The sequence below is a fragment of the Varanus komodoensis genome, unplaced genomic scaffold (assembly GCF_004798865.1).
Source record: "Varanus komodoensis strain SLA01 unplaced genomic scaffold, ASM479886v1 scaffold10, whole genome shotgun sequence".
Classification (NCBI taxonomy): Eukaryota; Metazoa; Chordata; class Lepidosauria; order Squamata; family Varanidae; genus Varanus; species Varanus komodoensis.
The window spans coordinates 23,943,857-23,964,301 of NW_025335269.1; the positions used below are offsets into that span (position 1 = coordinate 23,943,857).

Here is a 20,445-nt window from a genome sequence, read left to right on the forward strand (position 1 = left end):
CTGTTGTCAGATCTTATGTAAGAATGGACTCTCGTGACAGCAGAATCTAATGTACACTGCTTGCATAAACTGAATTTTTAAAAGGTTAGTCTGGTAAGGAGCTGGTGAACCATATCAAATTAACAAATACTGATGTTGCCATCTGAAAGGAAAAAATACCATGACTCTACTGTTTTGCTCATCACCAAATACCTAGATATATTGACAGATAACGCCAGTTGTATCAATTGAAATCTGTCTGAAGTTGTGGGTTGCATGTGGCTTTGATTTGGTAGTGGTTATAGGATGTAGCTGCATTTTGATGAAGAGTTTACAATTCTGGTATATTGAATTCTTCTCTATATAATCACTTTACGCTGCAGGATAAAACTAGATCATTCATGTTTTGGCATATTCCTTGCTTTTCTAATATCAATGCAACACCTACCGCCACTATTTCTATTTGCCAGGGTAATTTTTACAAGAACCAGTAGGCACAGGTTCTTATTTGGGTAATATTAGTAAGAGATTCCAAAGAGGAACGCAAGAGACCATTCCTTTCCAATTTAAATACTGCTGTTATGTATTACACAATTTAACACATGATTTGACGGTATGAAGTAACTTGCCTTATTTGTAGGCCATTTTCTGTTTGTTTTGCACCTGCAACTGACTATTCCCTTTCAGTGTAGATACTGTACACTTTGAATTGTAATGTAAATTTTTATGTATCTTTATACACAGCTGTAGGACCTATGCAAATTTTTCTTAAATGGAACTGTTCATAAACAAATTTATACCTATTTGTTAAGGTCCCATTCTCCAGCAGTCACTTCTGATTAGCCTTTCTTTAATAACTTGAGAACTACAATCAAAAACTGAAACCAATAAATTTTATTTGAATTTTTTGATTTTGATGCCCTGTCTGTTCAACTTGTTACTGCTTTATGGCAGATAATTATACAGTTGTGTTTCTTAAGTTCTGAAACTAGCCATAATTCAGTCTATTTTAATGCTCGCAAACCTTGATGACCATAGGCTGTCCATTCATGAGATGTGATTGCAAGCAGAGCATGGGTCTTCAAGCTGATGGGTCAAGATCCTTTATCGCAGGGGTGGGAAGCCTTGGCCTGTATGGAAGCAGCCTGTTCCTCTAATTGCCCTGATTCCATTATTGGTGCTTCCAGCCAGTTCCACTGGGAAACAGAGCACCCAGGGATGGCTCTCTCATTCACCCTGTTACAGCAAGCAGCAATTGTGTGACATAGGTGCATGTGTGTGTGTGCAGGCCAGCTCATTTGTGTGGCCTCTTAAAGGTTCCACAGGAGCAACAGCAACAGAAAAGGTGGTCTGTTCCTGCACTGCTGGGTTGCAGCCTGACCCCGGAGAGGTGAGTTGCACTTGCTAGCACTGCTGTTATATACAAATAGCTGGTCTGAAAAGGCAGAGTCCCCTCTGAAATAAAATGGGCTGGTAGAAATCTATGGTGGTTTAAGCATTGGCAGGAAACTCACTTGAGCACAATCTCTTCTTCTGCTATAGTTCGTGACTTTCAACCTTCACTATCCCTTTCAGACCCAGAGTTTAGGAGCAACTTTGTGAACTGTTAACCTGGTCAAAGACAGGCAAGAGGTGGACAGAGAAATGAGCAGAGCCAATGCATTTCTGACTGTATGCTGCTTCTAATTTCCACTGCAGTTGCAGTTGAATTTCTGTGGTTTGCCCCGGAGAGTTAGGCTTGGCCCTGGTTATGATATCTGAAATTGGGAGGACTGTCAGTATTTTTCTGAATGTCCTCAGCCAATTGATAGCATCAATTCTAGTCCCTGGTAGGCTGAACTCTGCACAAACAGCAGGGATGACATGTGGACAAGATGGTAGGAAACTTAAGATGACTATAACTGAACAAAGATTAGAGCCTGTTTTAGGGTGTACTCTGTAGCGGTGAAGGCAACACAGTAAGTTTAGTTGGCCAGTATTGTGGCAGCAAAATGCTGACTGAACTCTGGCTCAGTAAGGGACTTGCTCAGCAGGTCAGTATCTGGAACTCTCATATATCTGTTGTACCCAATTTGCAATGTATTTCTCAGATTAAAAATTACTGCTTCGTTTTGGTTTAACGACTAACCATTTGATAGAGCCACAGCACCATCTGTTTCTAGTAGGGATTATTTTCAGATTATGCAGCCTCAAGTTGTTGACAAGCTAGTTGGAGGGTTGAAACTTACTGCCTGTGCTTTGGAGCCTAATATTCTTAGATTAAAGCTGATATTCTAAGAAAATCTGCCAGGACCAGGATTACAACATGAACCTTAGAGGTGGTTAGTGCTTCAAGTTATTATTCCTGTTGTCAAGGCTGCACAAAGCCACAGCTACTTACAAGGTTTAAGCAAGGTTGAACATGGATTTAAATATCTTTGTTTTAGAATTTGATTTAGCAGTTCATTGCCTGGAGTCAGATTTACCATTCTTTAAGGTTTTGGAGTGAATAGTGTCTTGTCAGCTACAGGTTACATTAAAGATCTTTTCTAACAGCTTCTAGTCTGGGTTTAGGCTAGAAACTACCTTGATCACTCTTTTTTGAATGGTGTGTATGTCCTTTCTACATGTATTAACCTAGAACCAAAGCATAAACAAATACTTTTAAGTAGGTCAGAAAGAGTTCTCAGACTACTGTTGTTGATACTACCATCATTTGGTAAATGTTCAGTTCAGTTGTCCTCAGAGGTGGAGGGGAATTCATACTATTTCTAAAAAGGTGTCATTACTTTAAGTGGCACAAGGCATGCTTAGAGGTTTGCACATTGGCCCCTGATAGAATGATAGTGCTCTTAGCAACAAACTGGTGATGAGTGCTGGCAGTGGAGGCAGAGCATGGCCACTGGAAAAAAAAAAAGGGATGTTTCAGCATGATTGGGGGGCACCTGAAGACTGTGAAAAAATGCAGCAGCAGCAGCAAAACCCTGAAGAGACAAACCCAACCATACAGTAGCCACAGAAAGTTGATTTACTGGGGCAGGAAGAGTGCAATGGAGTATTGGGAGGAAGGCATGGGTGGCAGGTTGGCATGCACTGCCCACTCATGTTGGAAGGTGAGGAAGACAGAGGTTCAACATTTTTTAATGGGCTCCACTTCTGTATAGTTATTAGCTGAGCCAACTTAGTAACTGAAATTTAGTACAATTGCATCAAACATTTCCATCAGTACTAGACATGCAAAAGTGAATTATTGAACCATTAATCTCACAAAAATAATCTTGGAAAGGGATGATGTAAAAAGATGACCGAGCTGTTTATTGCTTTATTTATTATAAACTGGTCAAAGTACTGATGGATCAAGGTTTAAAAATCTACAGAATCATGTACAACCGTGTCTCTTCTCCAAATTGGAGACTGTGAATAGTGTTGAACATGGTTTAAAATGACCAGCATGCTCCTAACAGTCATAACTAAAATTAAGATCCCAGAATTTTGTTATATAGCTGAAAGGACAGTCATTGTTCATGCAGTTAGAGAGTGCATGAGTGACAGTCAATCCATTTTGAATTGGTGGACAACTTGTCCTCCAGATATTTTAGTCTACAATTCCCATCAGTTTTAACATTGTCAAGGGTGAGGGATCATAGGAACTCACGCAAGGCCAAAGTTGCCTGCCTCTTTAGGGTATGGAAAACTTGCTCAAAGAAATGTGGTAGTACGAGCTATATGGGCAAAAATTGGTTCTGAGCACATGTACTACTTCTGTTTTTTGTTCACATTTAACAGTTACTTGATCTTAGGAAAGTATTAAAATTTTATTTCTGTTAGTGATGGCCTCCATAATTTATTTTGAAAATCAATGACTTAGGTAAGTCTTAGTGTGAGGTCTGTTGGCTGAATCAGTATCATTAATTAACTGGTCATTACAACTTCAAGTTGTGTGGCTAAACTAGGACTTAACACTAGAAAGTTAAAACATATTTGCAATTAATCTGAATTACCATAATTCCCTTGACTAGCTTTAGTTTTATTTACTGCAAGGGGTTTTACTTGTTCTTCAAAGAATTTCCAGGGTAACTTTATAATGTTCTTGATACTTCTTTCATTTTCAGATTTGTCAATAGTTGAAGCTGTCAGGGAGGGCTACAACATGTAACAGCATCTGCAAAAAAGCTACTAAAATGCTGTCCGTGGCAACTGACAAAAGTACTGTTGGAACTATTTTTAACTTTTTGGCACATCATTGGCATTTCTGCTTTCCATGCAAGTCCTATAATAGTATTACATTTGATAGGTAAAAAATCTCCCTATAAACTTTATAGTTTAAGGTATTTTAAACTTCCTTTGCAACAGATAAGAGATGTCCTCAATTTGGCTGACACTGACACCACAATTTGGTTCATTTGTCTACTGCAGGTTAATGAACTGTTTTCAATATGCCTTTTAGGCCTTAAATTGAGCAAACTGAAGTCATTTGGGAGAAGAGGTGCACTCTGTTCTTCCAATTAGTATGACCAAGCTGGTGTTTGCTTGCAGATTGTCTACTTTTCCTGATCCATGGATCAAATATTTGGTCACAAATTGTTCTTTGACACAGCCGGCCTTTTGCGGATGAAAAGCATTTGTGTATTTTTGTTTGGAGAGAAGCGGGGGGTGACACTGAAGAACATTCCCTTTCAGGGTGGGCATGGACTGATGGAATGCTGAATGGAAAAGTATTCAGGAAGGATTACTGGATCCAGAAGCAAGAGACAATGGACAGTATGGTGTATAATCTGTATCTCCTCTTCCTGCTGTTCTATCTTGTGGGTGTTGCCATTTTAGCTATTTAAGTATCAGAACTCAATGGCTGAGTATGCTGGTCGCGCATCAAGGATCACTGCATATATTCCAGGAGATTGGTAGGTGATGCTGCATATTTGCAAATGACATGCAGCTAAGTGGTCCTCCAAGCTTCAGAAGGTTGCTGTGGCAAAGCAAGAGGAGTTGCCTAAGCCTCAACAGCTTGCTCACGTAATGCAAGAGAGACAAGTCCAACTTGACTACAGTAACTGGAGCAATGCATATTTTCCTGGTAATTAAGTTTGTTTACGTCTTAAGGCTCTAATGGGAACCTAGGAGCTGGTGAGTGATAGCAGAGCTATTGCTAAGACAGGTAACTCTGTGAAAGTAGCTGAAAAGTGGTGTTACATCAACCGATGGAGTGCATTCATTCGCTCCAAAACTGCAGTTTTTAGCCAACTTTATATTAAATATATACTGGTTAAGAGAACCCAATAAGAAGCCCTAGTGAAAATAGAGGGATTTTTATCAATCCACCATTGCAATGAGATGGACAGGAACTTATTTATGGATTTAGGCATAAGTAGAATCCATGATTAAATCTGTCCTTAAAATATTGCAATACAGTTTGCAGGAAAGTTTAACACAGGAGAAGGTGTATTGAGAATATTTCTAAGTCCATATATAAAATAGTAATGCCCAATGTACACAGGACACACTTGCCAGACTCATTAGGTTCACTGAGTGAAGGTTTAGGTCCTTAGCACAGCACCCTTTGAAAGGTCGCAAGGTAATAATAAAGAAATAGCAGCCAATCAGTTAACACAAAACTTGATTTAACTTTATTTTTCCCTATAGTGAACAACGGGATTGCATTGAGCTTTAAAGCAACAAAGTAATAACCTCAATGACAAAGGGTCAGAAATCCAGATTGTAATTTTGTGAAAATGTTGCCACTGCGTCATTGATTCAATAACCTCTTTACTCAAAAATGAATTTACAAATAAAAATTATACATCTGAGGAGAAAAGTCAGCAGTAACATTATCACTGAGCAATAGATTTTTTTTGTTTGGAAGGTACATACTATTCTGCTTTACACCAATACATCTGGTATAAGCTGTTTCCTATATCAAAATTATATCCTGTGGCTGCCAAATGAACCCTACCCCACCTTTTTAAAACTTTATTAAAATAACTAAAGAATGTTCAAGTTTGTAAAGTTTCCTACAGCTGGAAAGTGAGCACATTCAGTCTCCATTTGTAATTTAGTGCACGTGATAAATTGCCTTTTCATAAAATATAAAAGACAAAGCACATATTGAAGCAGAAGTTTCCCCAACTGAAGCACTAAATGAAGATATGGAGAAAAATCAGCCATTTCCAGGAAACCAACCCCATCAGAAAGGCCCCTCAAGCCACAAAAAGTGTCTGAATACTTGTCAATTTTTTTCCTAACAAGCCAAATCAATGAATAATGTAAATATTTAGCTAAACAAGCAAGTTCTGAGAGCACCAGGTACTATGGCGCTTGGTAGCATTCATTACTGTCGTGTCAGATGTAAGATACAAATGTAGCCCTTGTATCTATCTTCTTTGTGTAAGATCTGCTCCATATATTTGAGGAACACACCTGCATAACGGCAGGAAGACCACCCCCTCCCAAAACAAACTGCATCATCCAATTACCTGTCCCATGATTAGTGAAACTGCAGCTTGGCTTACAGTCCTGGACACAACGTACAGCAGTAGGAGAGTACATATCATGAAACTGGTATCATAAATATCTGAAAAGGAGTAGCTGAATATAAAAAATACACTTCTGGAAGTGTCAGACTGAGAATAGTCAATCCATTCATTTTACCATTCCAGTTAAGATATTGCTGTTCAGCTGAACTTAAAAAACTGACAAGTATGCATGTGCCAAGGACCAAATTAAAGGGCTCTTTGGTGCAATCAGTCCAAATTCAGTAGAGCGGAAGGATAATATGTACCAATTCTAAAAAAATCTGCTGCTAGACCTGGGCAGCAGCTCTGTCTTGCTCCACAATACAAATCTAAAACAGCTGTTCTTAATAAGCCAAAATTTAAGTCAGACATTGCCTGAAAGTTTTATACAATAATCTGGACCAATGATGGTTCTGTACCCTCATGTTGCTGTGAAACATGACTTGAGCTAAAGGCAAAGACTGGTTATCTCAAGGACAACTGCTTCAATATTATCAATCAGTACAGTGTATTTAAACTGTCTTCCTGTTGGGTCTCTTGCCTTTCTTTAAAATTAGTTTATTCTTAATGTAGCCACGCTTCCTTTTGGCAGTCTAAAAAGAAAAACAGAATAGTGTATTAGTTACTTATAATGCTGCAGTTGACTGTATTACGTTTTTGCATTGCTCTAGAATCCTTACATAATTGTGTTTTAGGTCAAACCTGGAAAAGTAGCAGGCACCTGGATCTGAGATGGGTTTGGGTGTTTTTTTTGGCACAGGTGTGTAGTATGCGTGCAACAGTTACCAGATATTTGAAAATTAAAATGCTTTAATACAATTGTATGCTTGTTTCCTCAGACATAATCCCACTGTATACTATTCAGTTTACCACCTAGTGTGTTGAGGATTGCACCATAAAGCTTGTAAACTTGGTTGCAGAACAGATTACTATTATTTGAAGTAAATTATAGTTATTTTAGAATGTTATTCCATAACAGTAACCAAGAGCATTCCCTTACCTACATTTTTGACGTTTTACTGATGCTACAGTTACCATCAATACATAATTCTCCACTTCAAAAACTATCAAGAGCCCTCTTTTGCTAAGGAGAGATTTTCATTCATTAATATCGTTTTTAAATGTTACCCAAACACCCAAACTTGGGTTTCAAGCTTCTTTGGGACCTGTTTAATACTTTGTGCGGTTCAAATTCTCCTGAAAGAAAGAGGATACATTCCTCCTGCCTACTCCATTGCTGTGACCTGCAGAACTCTTTGACTTTGTGTCAAAGTAAATGATTATATTGCAGTGTTATTTCTAGTTTAATATAAGTGGCATTACAGTTACAATGTAAACAGTAACATGCGATCAAGACTGTGTGAAATTTACACCCCAAAATTGCGCATTGACACAAATATATCAGGTCACACAAGAGAGCTAAGATAGCAAAGACAGAAGGATCTTTTGGTGTTCTGGTACATCAGTTAAATATAGGAATTACTTTTAAAAACTGGCATAAAGCTATTCTAACACTAGATCTGAAATAAGACCATCTAAGCCATTATTATGCTCAGCATATCAGAACTGTTTAGATGAAGGGAACTCTTATGCCAATACTTCACAGTAAACCCCTGAAGTAGGGGGTAATTTCAAATGCAGCCTTTTCCTGAAAAGAAATACTAATAGGAACTTAAAGCAGGATGCAGTTGTAGGTTATATTAAGCCTCATATGTTTAATTCATTTTCATTTTATCCCCAAAACCAGGAGCATGGTTTGTTCATCTTAAAAGCTTCAAATGCTGAAACAAATTTATTTGCTGAAAAGCTGTAGTACAGCGTACAGCAAATACAAGCTAAACTTTACAATAATGAATCTAGAAAAACCTTAGTCATTTGAACATACATTGACAATGCGTTAATACACTTGTATCTCACTCTGAAATATTTATATGACCTACCAACTATACTTTAATATAACAAAGGTTGTGGTTATTAACTGGTTCATACTCCAGCAACAAACTAAGGGTTCTTTTGCTGGACTGTTCATGGTTAGCGATCCGTAGTTAAACCATAGAGCAGGGTTTGTACATGCCATCCCTGGATTCAATGATAACCCATACTCAGGGCTGTTGTTACATGAGAACCAGGCCACAGAATGGGCACTTTCTATCATCTGCAAACTGTAGTTGCACACAGCTTATTGTGAACTGGCTTCAGAGTTAGTCATACTTCGAGTAGCAGACCCATTGAAATCAATGGAACACAAGTAATATCAGGACTAATTTAAATCTCATTAATTCCAGGTGGTTTATGTATGATTAAGAGTGGAAGCAGCACTATGACCTAACAAATTTTCTGCCACTATAAGACCTGCATACAATAGGAGATCACTGTGTGTAATAAAGGGTTTTTTTTAAAGAGTGCAACTATATGTAGCAATATAGCGATTTCTAAGCAGATGTTTCTGTATAGCTGTGTAAAAGGTACATGCTGGAAGTGAGGAATACCATACAGTAAAAAATTAGGGATAAAGGGGAAGTAAATAGGGTGGATATGGAAGCCAATAATGATCATGAAAGTAGAAGCCTGAAAATGACTATGTATGAAATCATATAATCCAGTCAAGTTTTTAAAATTTCAGTTACAAGTTATCAATTATCTTTCAAATGCTTTACTTGGGTCTAATTGGATCAACAGTTTATTCAGTGAACCTTTAAATCTACACAACTATCCTAAAACATAGTAAGCAATTTAATAATGAGGGTTATACTTGGAAAGCAAAATTCTAGAAACCTTTCAAGTTATTGATTCTATAAGGAAACATGTAAAAAATTGGGGTTTTAAAAGAATTTTATTTCCATGCCTGAACACTTTACTGTTCAAAAGTGTACAACAAGCACAAAAGGAATTGTGTATAAAAATGTGTTTAAGTGAGGCGATTTCAAAAAGAGTAAGAAGCCAGACACTCAAGCTGTCAACAAAAATGTCAGGTTTAATTATTTTACAAAAAAAGTCATTCTGAAATTTCTGGGCATCACTTTTCCATTTTTCTGAAAGACACTTCCACATTTTACTGAGCAAGATGCCATAGTTACGGAAACACTGCTAATGTATTTTAGATAGTATATTTTGTTACACTTAGCTGGGGGTTTAGGATACTTTGAAACAACTTGCCAATTAGTACAACAATAAATTTAGTTATCCTCACATGCTTGATTAATCTGTGTTAAACCACTGTTACCATTAGGCAGATCTGATATTTGACACAAACTGGTGTTTGTATCTGGCTAGTACAAATAACTAAGCATACAGCTGATAAATTTGTATAACACTATGAACAAACTTTGATATACTTCACTGGGAACCCACCTTTTTTGACAAATACTTCTGTTTTGGTAAAATGTTGGTTAACCTAGGCTTATGATCCAGTGTCTCTCTGTTGTCTAGCTGTTTCACTTTATATATTCTAACAAGCCAGTGCTCTGATGTGAACGCTTCTTCCAAATGTTTAAACTTAATGTCCTTGTTGCCAATCTCTGCATTGCGTGTGCGATCAAATCCTGGAGGTGTCCGAAAATCCAGCTACAAAAATGCATTACTACATGTTAGTTTGAGAACAGAAAATAACTATGTATCTAGAGAAGTATGGTTTTGGAAAAAAATGTATTGCAGTTTTCATATTTTTTACAAGACATCAATGTTACAAGAGCCTTTACTTCATTAAAATTAGAGTGAATTCCTGGTCCCATGGCAGATTCTGCTTGTAAAACTTTATTGCACTTATCTGTATATAATTAAGTTAATCCATTACAAATTTGAAAGAACTGTCAAAGAATTTCAGTAACCACTTGACTGACAGATATGTGAACTCTCCACCACTCCTACCCCAGACTAAGATTTGAAAGCTGGAAACTAGAAATATGTAAATATATTTAATCACTGAAACAATTTCATCCTGCTTTTCTACAATGAAGAATACCCAAGACAACTCACAATAAAAACTACTAAACACAAAACATTTCATAAACACAATTCACCCACCATCACCCAGTAAGTAGAGCAAGCACTTGAAACACTACAGGGTTGAACGTGGAGAATGCACCCTGAAAGAGAACTGGCTTCCCGACCACTAGGCAAGATGGCCAAGTGCACTTCCCTAAGTAAGCTGATCCAAAACCTAGGATCAAAAAGAAGAACACCCCTCTTGTGGCATTTGCTGACAAGGAACACAGAAGAGACCTGCTGTACAAAAATTTCTCCTGGGCACCCGCATATCCCAAGGAGCATTCTTAAATCGGGCATTTTAAGAGTGCACCCCATCCAACAATGGTTGTACTTTACCTATCGGAAATTTCAGATTCTCCCAATGATAGTTACATCTCAGAGGTATGATTTTCTTTGCTTACCCAACTCTAATCTGAAACTGCCCCTACACAAGCTTAAAGCTTTCACTGCCCTCCTTGGATCAGATGAAGGAAATGAGAGGCAGAGCTGTGTGCGTTTTTTGCATACAGATGAGGCAAAAGCACATACCTCCAGATAAGTAAAGCTGTTGGGTGAAGCTATGTTTAAAAAGGGTAGCATTTAAGTTTTAAACATAGCTTTTCTATGTTTAAGTTTTAAACATAGAAAAAGTCATTTTTTTTCTTTTTGATAGTCCATGCACAATAAAAATTATGGTTCAAAGATAACCTTAAAATAAACACTGTGCCAACTTGTTTCCATGGGGTCTATAGTAACTGAGGCTTATAATTAGTGTGCATCAGTAACTGCAATTTCTGATACAAAAATAAATATCTGATCTTGAATTGCATCCTTTTCTTTGTCCTTCATTTGAATTGCATTCCAGACTTCGCAAAGCAACACAATATCAACCAGTCTGTATTAGTTATTTATAACAACAGCTCAAGAGGGGATGCCATCACCTGCCTTATCCTCTAACCATGGTTAGGGGGTTTAGAATATTCTGTGGGGCTGCAAGCTTCTTCACCATCGTAGGTAAGAGCAATTGCATAGGCTCAGAGCATATTTTCACCCTTCCAGATATTCCACACTTGGACAGCCATCCGGTTTAGCTTGGAGTCTTGCACTGAACAGGGGCTGAACCTGATGGCCCTTTGGCCCCTTCCAATTCTACTATGATTCTGTGATTCCTTTTTGACTAGCATGGAAGTGCTAAAATGCTAAGGTATTTTAGTGCTAAGGTACTAATGGTACTAAGACCTGGTTCTCATGACCAAATAATTGTGGGTAACTACATATGCTGGGCTGTATTGTCATCCAAATCCAGACTACTTCCTCCCCCGCACCCCCATTTTTTGGCAACAAGCCACCTGGGGTTGTTCAATCCACAATGAATCATCTGAACCCAGCAGACAACTTTTTTGTCATTCCACCTTGCTGTCACCAGTGATAACCCCTCCACTGATACCCAAGCAGCACTTTGGTGCAACCATTACTCATTTGCCACCTTAAAAAAATCAGTCCCACAAAATTACATATAAGTTCATAATTTTTTTGCTTATTCTTTCAAAAGTGTGCTCTTGTGGGTTGTCTAATATGTGTAGCCTTGCCAGTTAATTTTCTTGTATGTTTCAGCTGTCAAAGGGAGTTATGAGATGGTGTAGGTAATATACACAAGAATTGATAAGACTTACATAAACTAACTGTGCACAGTTGCCAGCCAGACACCAATTGCTGAGCTGTCAATTGAAAAGCACCAAAAGAAACAGGGAAAGCAACAAAGGCTGGTACACCCAAAGGGGTGGAGAGACCAGACCTCCCCTTTGGCACTGCAATCCTCCTGCATTTAATTAAAGGTTGAATTGAGACTCCCAGGACCCTCCAGCTTTTTAACTCCCCTGCTACTCCAGAAAGGATAGAAACAGGTTCCTTCCACTTTTGCACAGCTGTATGAGTGACCCCAATTGCACATTTTTGAAGCTAAGCATGTCATGCAAATCCACCCATTGGATTTTTTTTAACAGCAATGATGTCATTTTATGACACAACAAACAGTACTGAAGTACACTGGCAGAGATACACAGAAGAAGAGGAGAGACCAGCTGTTAAAATTACATCTTAACTAGTTAGCAACCTCAATTTCACTAACCTGCATCTCCCCAAATCTGTAATATGACATTTTGTACATGAGACAGTTTAACAAGGTAGGAGAGCCTGCTTTATCAACTCGAAATTCTCCCTGTGGAGTAAAGTAGTCGCTTTCCTTTAATGGGAAAAAATTAAAAGAAACAAATTAGTGTTTTGCAAGACAAAAATAATGAAAGAGATAGAAAATAAAATCATAAGACATAGTGATTAGCAGTTCTTTAACCTGCTTCTAGTTGAAAGGAACTGACTGAGCATCTGAGAGTAGTAGTTCAATCTTGTTTTTCATACAGGCCGTGATACTACTTCTTTGTGTGTATGCATGGGGAGGACAGTAGCAAAATTATTGCTTTATTTTCCCAGAAGACTGGGAAATTCAAGTATGGTAGTAATTGTAAGAGATAAATGTGCATTTCTGAATATCCATTCCTGGGTTACATCTTCTAGGGATCTTTCCTGAGCTAACACAATTAGCTGGGACAATCTATTTTCATCTTTTTCTTCACACTGACCTTAACAGTTATGCTGCTAAGACAGTATATTTATCAAGACCTTAATAACAGGTTCTTCAGCATAAAGTGCAGAACCCAATGCTGCACAAATACTAATATAATTACACTGGACTAGCCATAAATTACTCTAGAGAACACTAATTATGTTGAATTGGTACACCAACTTCCCCTTGTTATCAGTCATGCTGAGGTGCCCCTTTGGTGTCAACGGATCTAATTTAAGAATGACAAAAGCTGGATCCAAAGCTTGCATGTCCAGAATGTCATGTTAACAGCAGCTGAATATCACAATATGTAAAATTGACAGAAAGTATCAAGAAAACCAGTGGCAATTTCTCTCACTGGAATTATGACAAATTAATGACAAGCAATTGTCAGACTGCATTAACAGGTCTAGCAAAAATATTGGATTTTTCTACAGAGATGGGCTACTAAAGCTTGTGTGTGGCTTTTCATTTTGACTTACCCTGATATCTTTAGGATGTTCTCCTTCAGCTATCCTTACCATCCACAAGAACTTGTTGATATCATCACCAGAATAGCCAATCACACCTCCAAAAATTATTAATACATAATCCACATCCAGACTTCTCATGATCTCATATGCTGCTGTCTCATTCGAAGACATAGCTTTTCCTACCTGCAATAAAGTCTGATGTTTAATTCTGCAGAGAATCTTCTTAATATCCTAAGAAGCCTATCTTCAGCACTCACTCAGAACAGTCAGCTCATTCGAACTAGATAGGCCAGTCATCTCATCTGAAATAAACTCAGAATCTAAATAAATTGAAAAGCTAGTCTAACCTGAGGTATTTAGTGCCTATGTTAATGATGATGTCACTCAGACCTGAAACTTGCTACCTTCAGAATACCACAAACCTATAGCCAAAGCTTTTGTAGCCACTGCCTTAATTCCAGCTAACCAGCATACCTGTAGTTTGTTTTTAGGTCTGAACTGGGACACTTAAACAACCGTAAGGTATATCCAATCAGCAGGACCATCTGTTTTAAAAACAGTGCCACCTGCACTTACCAATCCAGAGAAGTAGGGTGCTGAAGGGCCACTGACAATCACCTCTGTCTTGAAAGAGCTGGGACGCCCCCCAAGATGTTATTCTTCAACCTATAGTCTATGTAGGGCCTGGCTGATCAGGCCTTTTCTACCTGCCCTTCTTGCTTGAAATTCTTGAAAAGCTCCAACACATGTTTCAAATTTACTTCTGACAAGGATTTTTGTTTAAAAACTTCTATTTCTAAAATTTGCACAATGTTAATGTACACTTAGTAGTAATGAAAACATCTAAAGATGTATGAATATACATTTATCTGAACAAGTAGCTTCATTTTCCATCTTTCCAAGTGCTGCCTGGAATAATGTTGTTTATAAGTATACTGCACAGCCACTTTAGAGCTTGTGGAATAGCAGACTCCTAATGCACTAATGAAAGTATTAAAAATTTCTGCAAAATATGGAAAACTGAAATGCCTCATCTCTGGAGTTCTATTTCTTACCACACTTGTACCCATATGCCTCAAACCAAGTTTTACACTAAATTACTACAGCCATGAGGACATCAGAAGCTTTTGTTTCCATTTTTGATTAGCTACAAGTTGTGCTTTATGACATCAGCTCAAACCTGCAGAATGTTGGTTACTCTTAACTATGGTTTGTTTAAAACAACCTAGTTTCAAACTGTGGTTTATGAAGCTGATTTTTTCCCAACAAACCCTCAAGATTAGCCAAGGTTAAGATTTTAGACTTAACACCAGTCCTATGCAGGCATTCAAGAGAATGTGTGAGGACTGAAAGTGTGCACTGAGATAGGGCCATGCATGTTAGTACCACACCCTATGTCTCCACATTCACCAGCCTCACCCACTTCAGTTCAGTGTTGAATAGGAGTTCTACTTATGTTTGCTTGACTAGGAGTACAGCACTCGCTATGACACTGCTTTATCAAAAGGTTACCTGTATCCTGTAGCATGTTTTGACCTCAGAATTAAAGTATGACATACAGACACAATAACGAGCAATACTTTTTCCGCGTACGTAGAAATGCATTTATAAATACCAAATAAAATGTTCTGATATTTAATACTCAATAAAGAGAATTACTGCTACATACCAGTGCTATGTGGCTATTATTCCAAGTATTATTGTCAACTAAAGTTGTCCGATTTGCCATTCCTGCTATTTGATAGCCATAATCCCACCAAGACATTACTCTTGCATGTTCATCTGTGTTTTGTCTGAGCCAATAATATGCTTCTCTGAAATCATCCAGAATGTTCCGAGTGCTGCAACAGAAACAGTTAACAGTAAGCGTAAATATGCATTCATTAGACAGATGCTATGTTGGATTAGAACAAATGTATACAAAACTGAAACTAATATACATACAGAATGATAAGGCTTACCCATCGTGATTGTAAGATGCCAGAACAACACTGGGGCTGGAGTAGGCATTGCTAGTTACCCATGTACAGTGGACAGCAAACATCATCAATAGCATTAGCATCAACATTGTAACAATGCTCTTAATATTGGGCCCAAGACCTTCTTCAGTTTTTTCCTGTTCAGATATATGTTTCCTCACTTTACCTGCCTGAACAAAGAAAAAATAAACATTTTGGCCCTTTCAGTTTGCCAGATTTCAGAAGTTGCTAGTTCTATTTTAAACAATATAAGCAATAGTGAATTCACAATTCGCTTACTCCTTTTGCCAGACATTTAAAAGCCAATTTGTTAGAGCTACGTGAAGCTGTCCTCCAGATTTGTGGTACATGAACAATGGTTGATTGTTCATGCACAAATCTGTTCTATTTTAATTAACTAATTTAACATGAAAACAATCAATGTTTTCTGATACTATAAGTTCAAAGGTATGTTGAATCATGGCCATACTATAGGACCCCCACACATTTGCTAGGTTATTAACACAGGTTGAAAAATATTATCACTATATTAAGTCATCGTATATTGACATGCACCAAAACATTCATTCATTCTTAATCTAACATGCAGTCAAGTCCTTCCCCCAACCTTATCATAAAGATTTCCTGGATTTCTTTTATCATCCTCATCACTGCTATCTTCTACAGGTGGATTCTCTCGCTTCATATCATCCCCCAAGTAGTGCTCAAAAACATTGGAGAAAGCAATTGCTGACAGCATACAGACCACTGGGGTCAAAGTTAACATGAGACGGACCATCACTCCAGCAAAATAAACAGCACTGATTGCATACAAAGCCACTGCAGACAGAGAAACAAACCAGATTAACTTTACTATTTGGTATTTTAAAAGAACTTAAAAGTATAGTTATGAACAGAAATAAATACAACACTCAAATATGCTCAAACTTCTGTACATTTTTAAGATCTCCTTCTGCATAAAGAAATGTGCCTGCTTCTGAATTTCATTATATCTCTAACCTTCAAGAAAAGGGATTTTAAAAATCTAAGTTTAACATGGATTGTGTCCAGATTTTTAAATGTGTAAATAGGCTAGCGTAACACGAATTTTCTACCGCTCTAAAGCATGGCAGCCCTCCACCCACCCCCAGAAAGTTAAAAGTGGTTTAGGTTAGAAATCAACAACATGTCACCTCTGGAAACAACAGAAGTTCACTTTATTTCATTATTAGAACAGTAATCAATTTGTATGCATATCTTGCCCCAAGTAACCAAAGAATATCTGCTCAATATTTCATGTGATATATTATCATAAATTAATCAGCCACTTGGTGACTTTTATTAGAATATAGTATTTACACAAAATATTCAACTTTAGCAGATAGTTCAAATTTTGATAAATTAGTTACTTCTTACCAAAGACTCTTTCATCACTTATGTTTTTGATACAGAACCACAGCCCTGCTGGGAAAGTACACACGAGAATATGTAGATCAAAAAAGAACGAAACCCACGTTGTAGGCTGATGCTCAGACACAGAGGCAATGATCGGGATGTGAATTTTCGCATACCTTGTTTAAGGAAAAAAAATCAGTTCAAATTAGTTTGAAGTGATGAAGCTACTGAAGATGATTCATTTGAGGACTACTTAATATCTTTAGTAGATATTATATATCTATATAATAATATATATTATTATATTATATAATATGTATAATTTGTATATGCATGCACTGAATAACCAGTAGAAAAGCAACACTTCAAGATTCTTCCACCCCTTGAACTACTTAAGTTAAATTTTTATTTTAGCTCAGAAACTGGGAAAATATAGTTCCCATTAGAAAGCTACTTTCTGTTTCTATGCTAGAGTGAGTAAGAGTCTGTGAACTAAATGACTCAGTTATTTGAAAAGGAAAATCCTCCTCCTCATGATGGGAGATGTCATCCTCATAACAATAAAATATGGTTCAGTATATCTGACTCCTTCATGGACCCCGCTGCCTTGTCATGGCGAAGGGGCTTGCGTAGCTCAATGAAGCTATGAGCTATGCCATACAGGGCCACCCAAGATGGACAGGTCATAGCAGAGAGCGCTGACAAAACGTGATCCACTGGAGAAGGAAATGGCAACCCACTCCAGTATCTTTGCCATGAAAACCCCATGGACAGTACCAAAAGGCAAAAAGATGGGACGCCGGGAGATGAGCCCCTCAGGTCGGAAGGTGTCCAATATGCTACTAGGGAACAGCAGAGGGCTAGTACTAGTAGTGCCAGAAAGAATGAGGCGACTGGGTCAAGGCCAAAAGGACACTCAGTTGCAGATGTATCTGGTGGTGAAAGGAAAGTCCGATGCTGCAAAGATCTATACTCCATAGGAACCTGGAATGTAAGATCCATGAATCAAGGCAAGCTGGATGTGGTCAAACAAGAGATGACAAGACTGAACATCGACATCTTAGGAATCAGCGAACTAAAATGGACGGGAATGGGTGAATTAAATTCAGATGACCATCAGGTATACTACTGTGGGCAAGAATCCCTCAGAAGAAACGGAGTAGCCTTCATAGTCAATAAAAGAGTAGGAAAAGCAGTACTGGGATACAATCTCCAGAATGATCTCAGTTCCAATCCAAGGCAAACCATTCAACATCACAATAGTCCAAGTCTTCGTCCCAACCACTGATGCTGAAGAGGCTGAAGTTGACCGGTTCTATGAAGGCCTACAGCACCTTCTGGAATTAACACCAAAAAATGATGTCCTTATCATCATGGGGGATTGGAATGCTAAAGTAGGAAGCCAAAAGATAACCGGAATAACAGGCAAGTTTGGCCTTGGAGTACAAAATGAAGCAGGGCACAGGCTTGGTAGAATTTTGTCGAGAGAATACGATGGTCATAGCAAACACTCTTTTCCAACAACCCAAGAGACAACTCTACACATGGACATCACCAGACGGTCAACACAGAAGTCAGATTGACTATGTGCTCTGCAGCCAAAGATGGAGAAGCTCTATACAGTCAGTAAAAACTAGACCAGGAGCTGACTGTGGCTCAGATCATGAGCTTCTGGTTGCAAAATTTAGGCTTAAATTGAAGAAAGTAGGGAAAAGCACTAGGCCACTTAGGTATGACCTAAATCATATCCCTGATGAACATACAGTAGAGGTGACAAATAGATTTAAGAAATTAGATCTGATAGACAGAGTGCCTGAAGAACTATGGACGGAGATTCACAACACTGTACAAGAGGCAGCAGCTAAAACCATCCCAAACAAAAAGAAATGCAAGAAAGCAAAATGGCTGTCTGAGGAAGCTTTACAAATAGCTGAGGAAAGAAAGGAAGCAAAAGGCAAGGGAGAAAGAGAAAGACACAAACAATTGAATGCAGAATTCCAGAATAGCTAGAAGAGATAAGAAGGCCTTCTTAAATGAACAGTGCAAAGAAATAGAAGAAAACAATAGAATAGGGAGGACCAGAGATCTCTGCAAGAAAACTTGAGATATGAAGGGAACATTTCATGCAAAGATGGGCATGATAAAGGACCAAAATGGCAGGGCCCTAACAGAGGCAGAAGAGATTAAGAAGAGGTGGCAAGATTACACGGAAGAACTATACAAGAAAGAACTTAATGTCCCTGATAACTACGATGGGGTGGTCACTGACCTCGAGACAGACATCCTGTAATGTGAAGTCAACTGGGCCTTAGGAAGTCTGAGCAACAACAAAGCTAGTGGAGGTGACAATATTCCAGCTGAGCTATTCAAAATCTTAAAAGACGATGCAGTAAAAGTGTTACACTCAATGTGCCAGCAAATTTGGAAAACTCAACAGTGGCCACAGGATTGGAAAAGGTCAGTTTACATTCCAATTCCAAAGAAGGGCAATGCCAAAGAATGTTCAAACTACCGCACCATTGCACTCATTTCACATGCTAGCAAAGTTATGCTCAAAATCCTACAAGCTAGGCTCCAGCAGTATGTGGACAGAGAACTACCAGAAGTACAGGCAGGATTTCGAAGAGGGAGAGGAACTAGAGATCAAATTGCCAACGTACGCTGGATCATGGAGAAAGCTAGGGAGTTCCAGAAAAACATCTACTTCTGCTTCATTGACTATGCTAAAGCCTTTGATTGTGTGGATCACAACAAATTGTGGCAAGTTCTTAAAGAAATGGGAGTCCCAGACCATCTTGTCTCTTGAGAAACCTATATGCAGGTCAAGAAGCAACAGTGAGAACTGAACGTGGAACCACTGATTGGGTCAAAATTGAGAAAGGAGTTCGGCAGGGCTGTATACTGTTGCCCTGCCTATTTAACTTATATGCAGAGCACATCATGATAAAGGTGGGCCTAGATGAATCACCAGCTGGAATTAAGATTGCTGGGAGAAATATCAACAACCTCAGATATGCAGATAATACCACTCTAATGGCAGAAAGTGAGGAGGAACTAATGAGCCTCTTGATGCGGGTGAAGGGGGAGAGTGCAAAAGTTGGCTTGAAACTCAACATTAAGAAAACTAAGATCATGGCATCTGCTACTCTCACTTCCTGGCAAACTGATGGGGAAGAAATAGTGACAGATTTTATTTTCTTGGGCTCCAAGATCACCGCAGACGGGAACTGCAGCCAAGAAATTAAAAGACGCTTGCTCCTGGGGAGAAAAGCTATGGCAAATCTAGACAGCACTCTAAAAAGCAGAGACATCACCCTGCCAACAAAAGCGTGTATAGTCAAGGCTATGGTTTTCCCAGTTGCAATGTATGGCTGTGAAAGCTGGACCATAAGGAAGGCTGAGCGCCAAAGGATTGAGGCCTTTGAATTGTGGTGCTGGAGAAGACTCTTGTGAGTCCCTTGGACCGCAAGGCGATCAAACCGGTCAATCCTAGAGGAGATCAACCCTGACTGCGCTTTAGAAGGCCAGATAGTGAAGATGAAACTCAAATACTTTGGCCACCTAAT

At 38.4% G+C, this 20,445-nt stretch overlaps 1 protein-coding gene across 1 annotated transcript in view; it reads right to left on the minus strand.

Moving 5' to 3' along the window:
• Window positions 1-5,559: 5,559 nt before the first annotated feature.
• Window positions 5,560-20,445, minus strand: part of STT3B (STT3 oligosaccharyltransferase complex catalytic subunit B) — a 44,896-nt gene continuing 30,010 nt past the window's right edge. Inside the window, exons 9-16 of the mRNA XM_044417460.1 lie at window positions 16,901-17,055; window positions 16,113-16,324; window positions 15,488-15,675; window positions 15,196-15,367; window positions 13,536-13,709; window positions 12,562-12,675; window positions 9,819-10,031; window positions 5,560-7,060 (exon numbers count right to left, since the gene is read on the minus strand). Coding sequence (XP_044273395.1) covers window positions 6,980-7,060; window positions 9,819-10,031; window positions 12,562-12,675; window positions 13,536-13,709; window positions 15,196-15,367; window positions 15,488-15,675; window positions 16,113-16,324; window positions 16,901-17,055 — 1,309 coding nt within the window. The 3' untranslated portion in view covers window positions 5,560-6,979. The remainder of the gene's footprint in view (window positions 7,061-9,818; window positions 10,032-12,561; window positions 12,676-13,535; window positions 13,710-15,195; window positions 15,368-15,487; window positions 15,676-16,112; window positions 16,325-16,900; window positions 17,056-20,445) is intronic.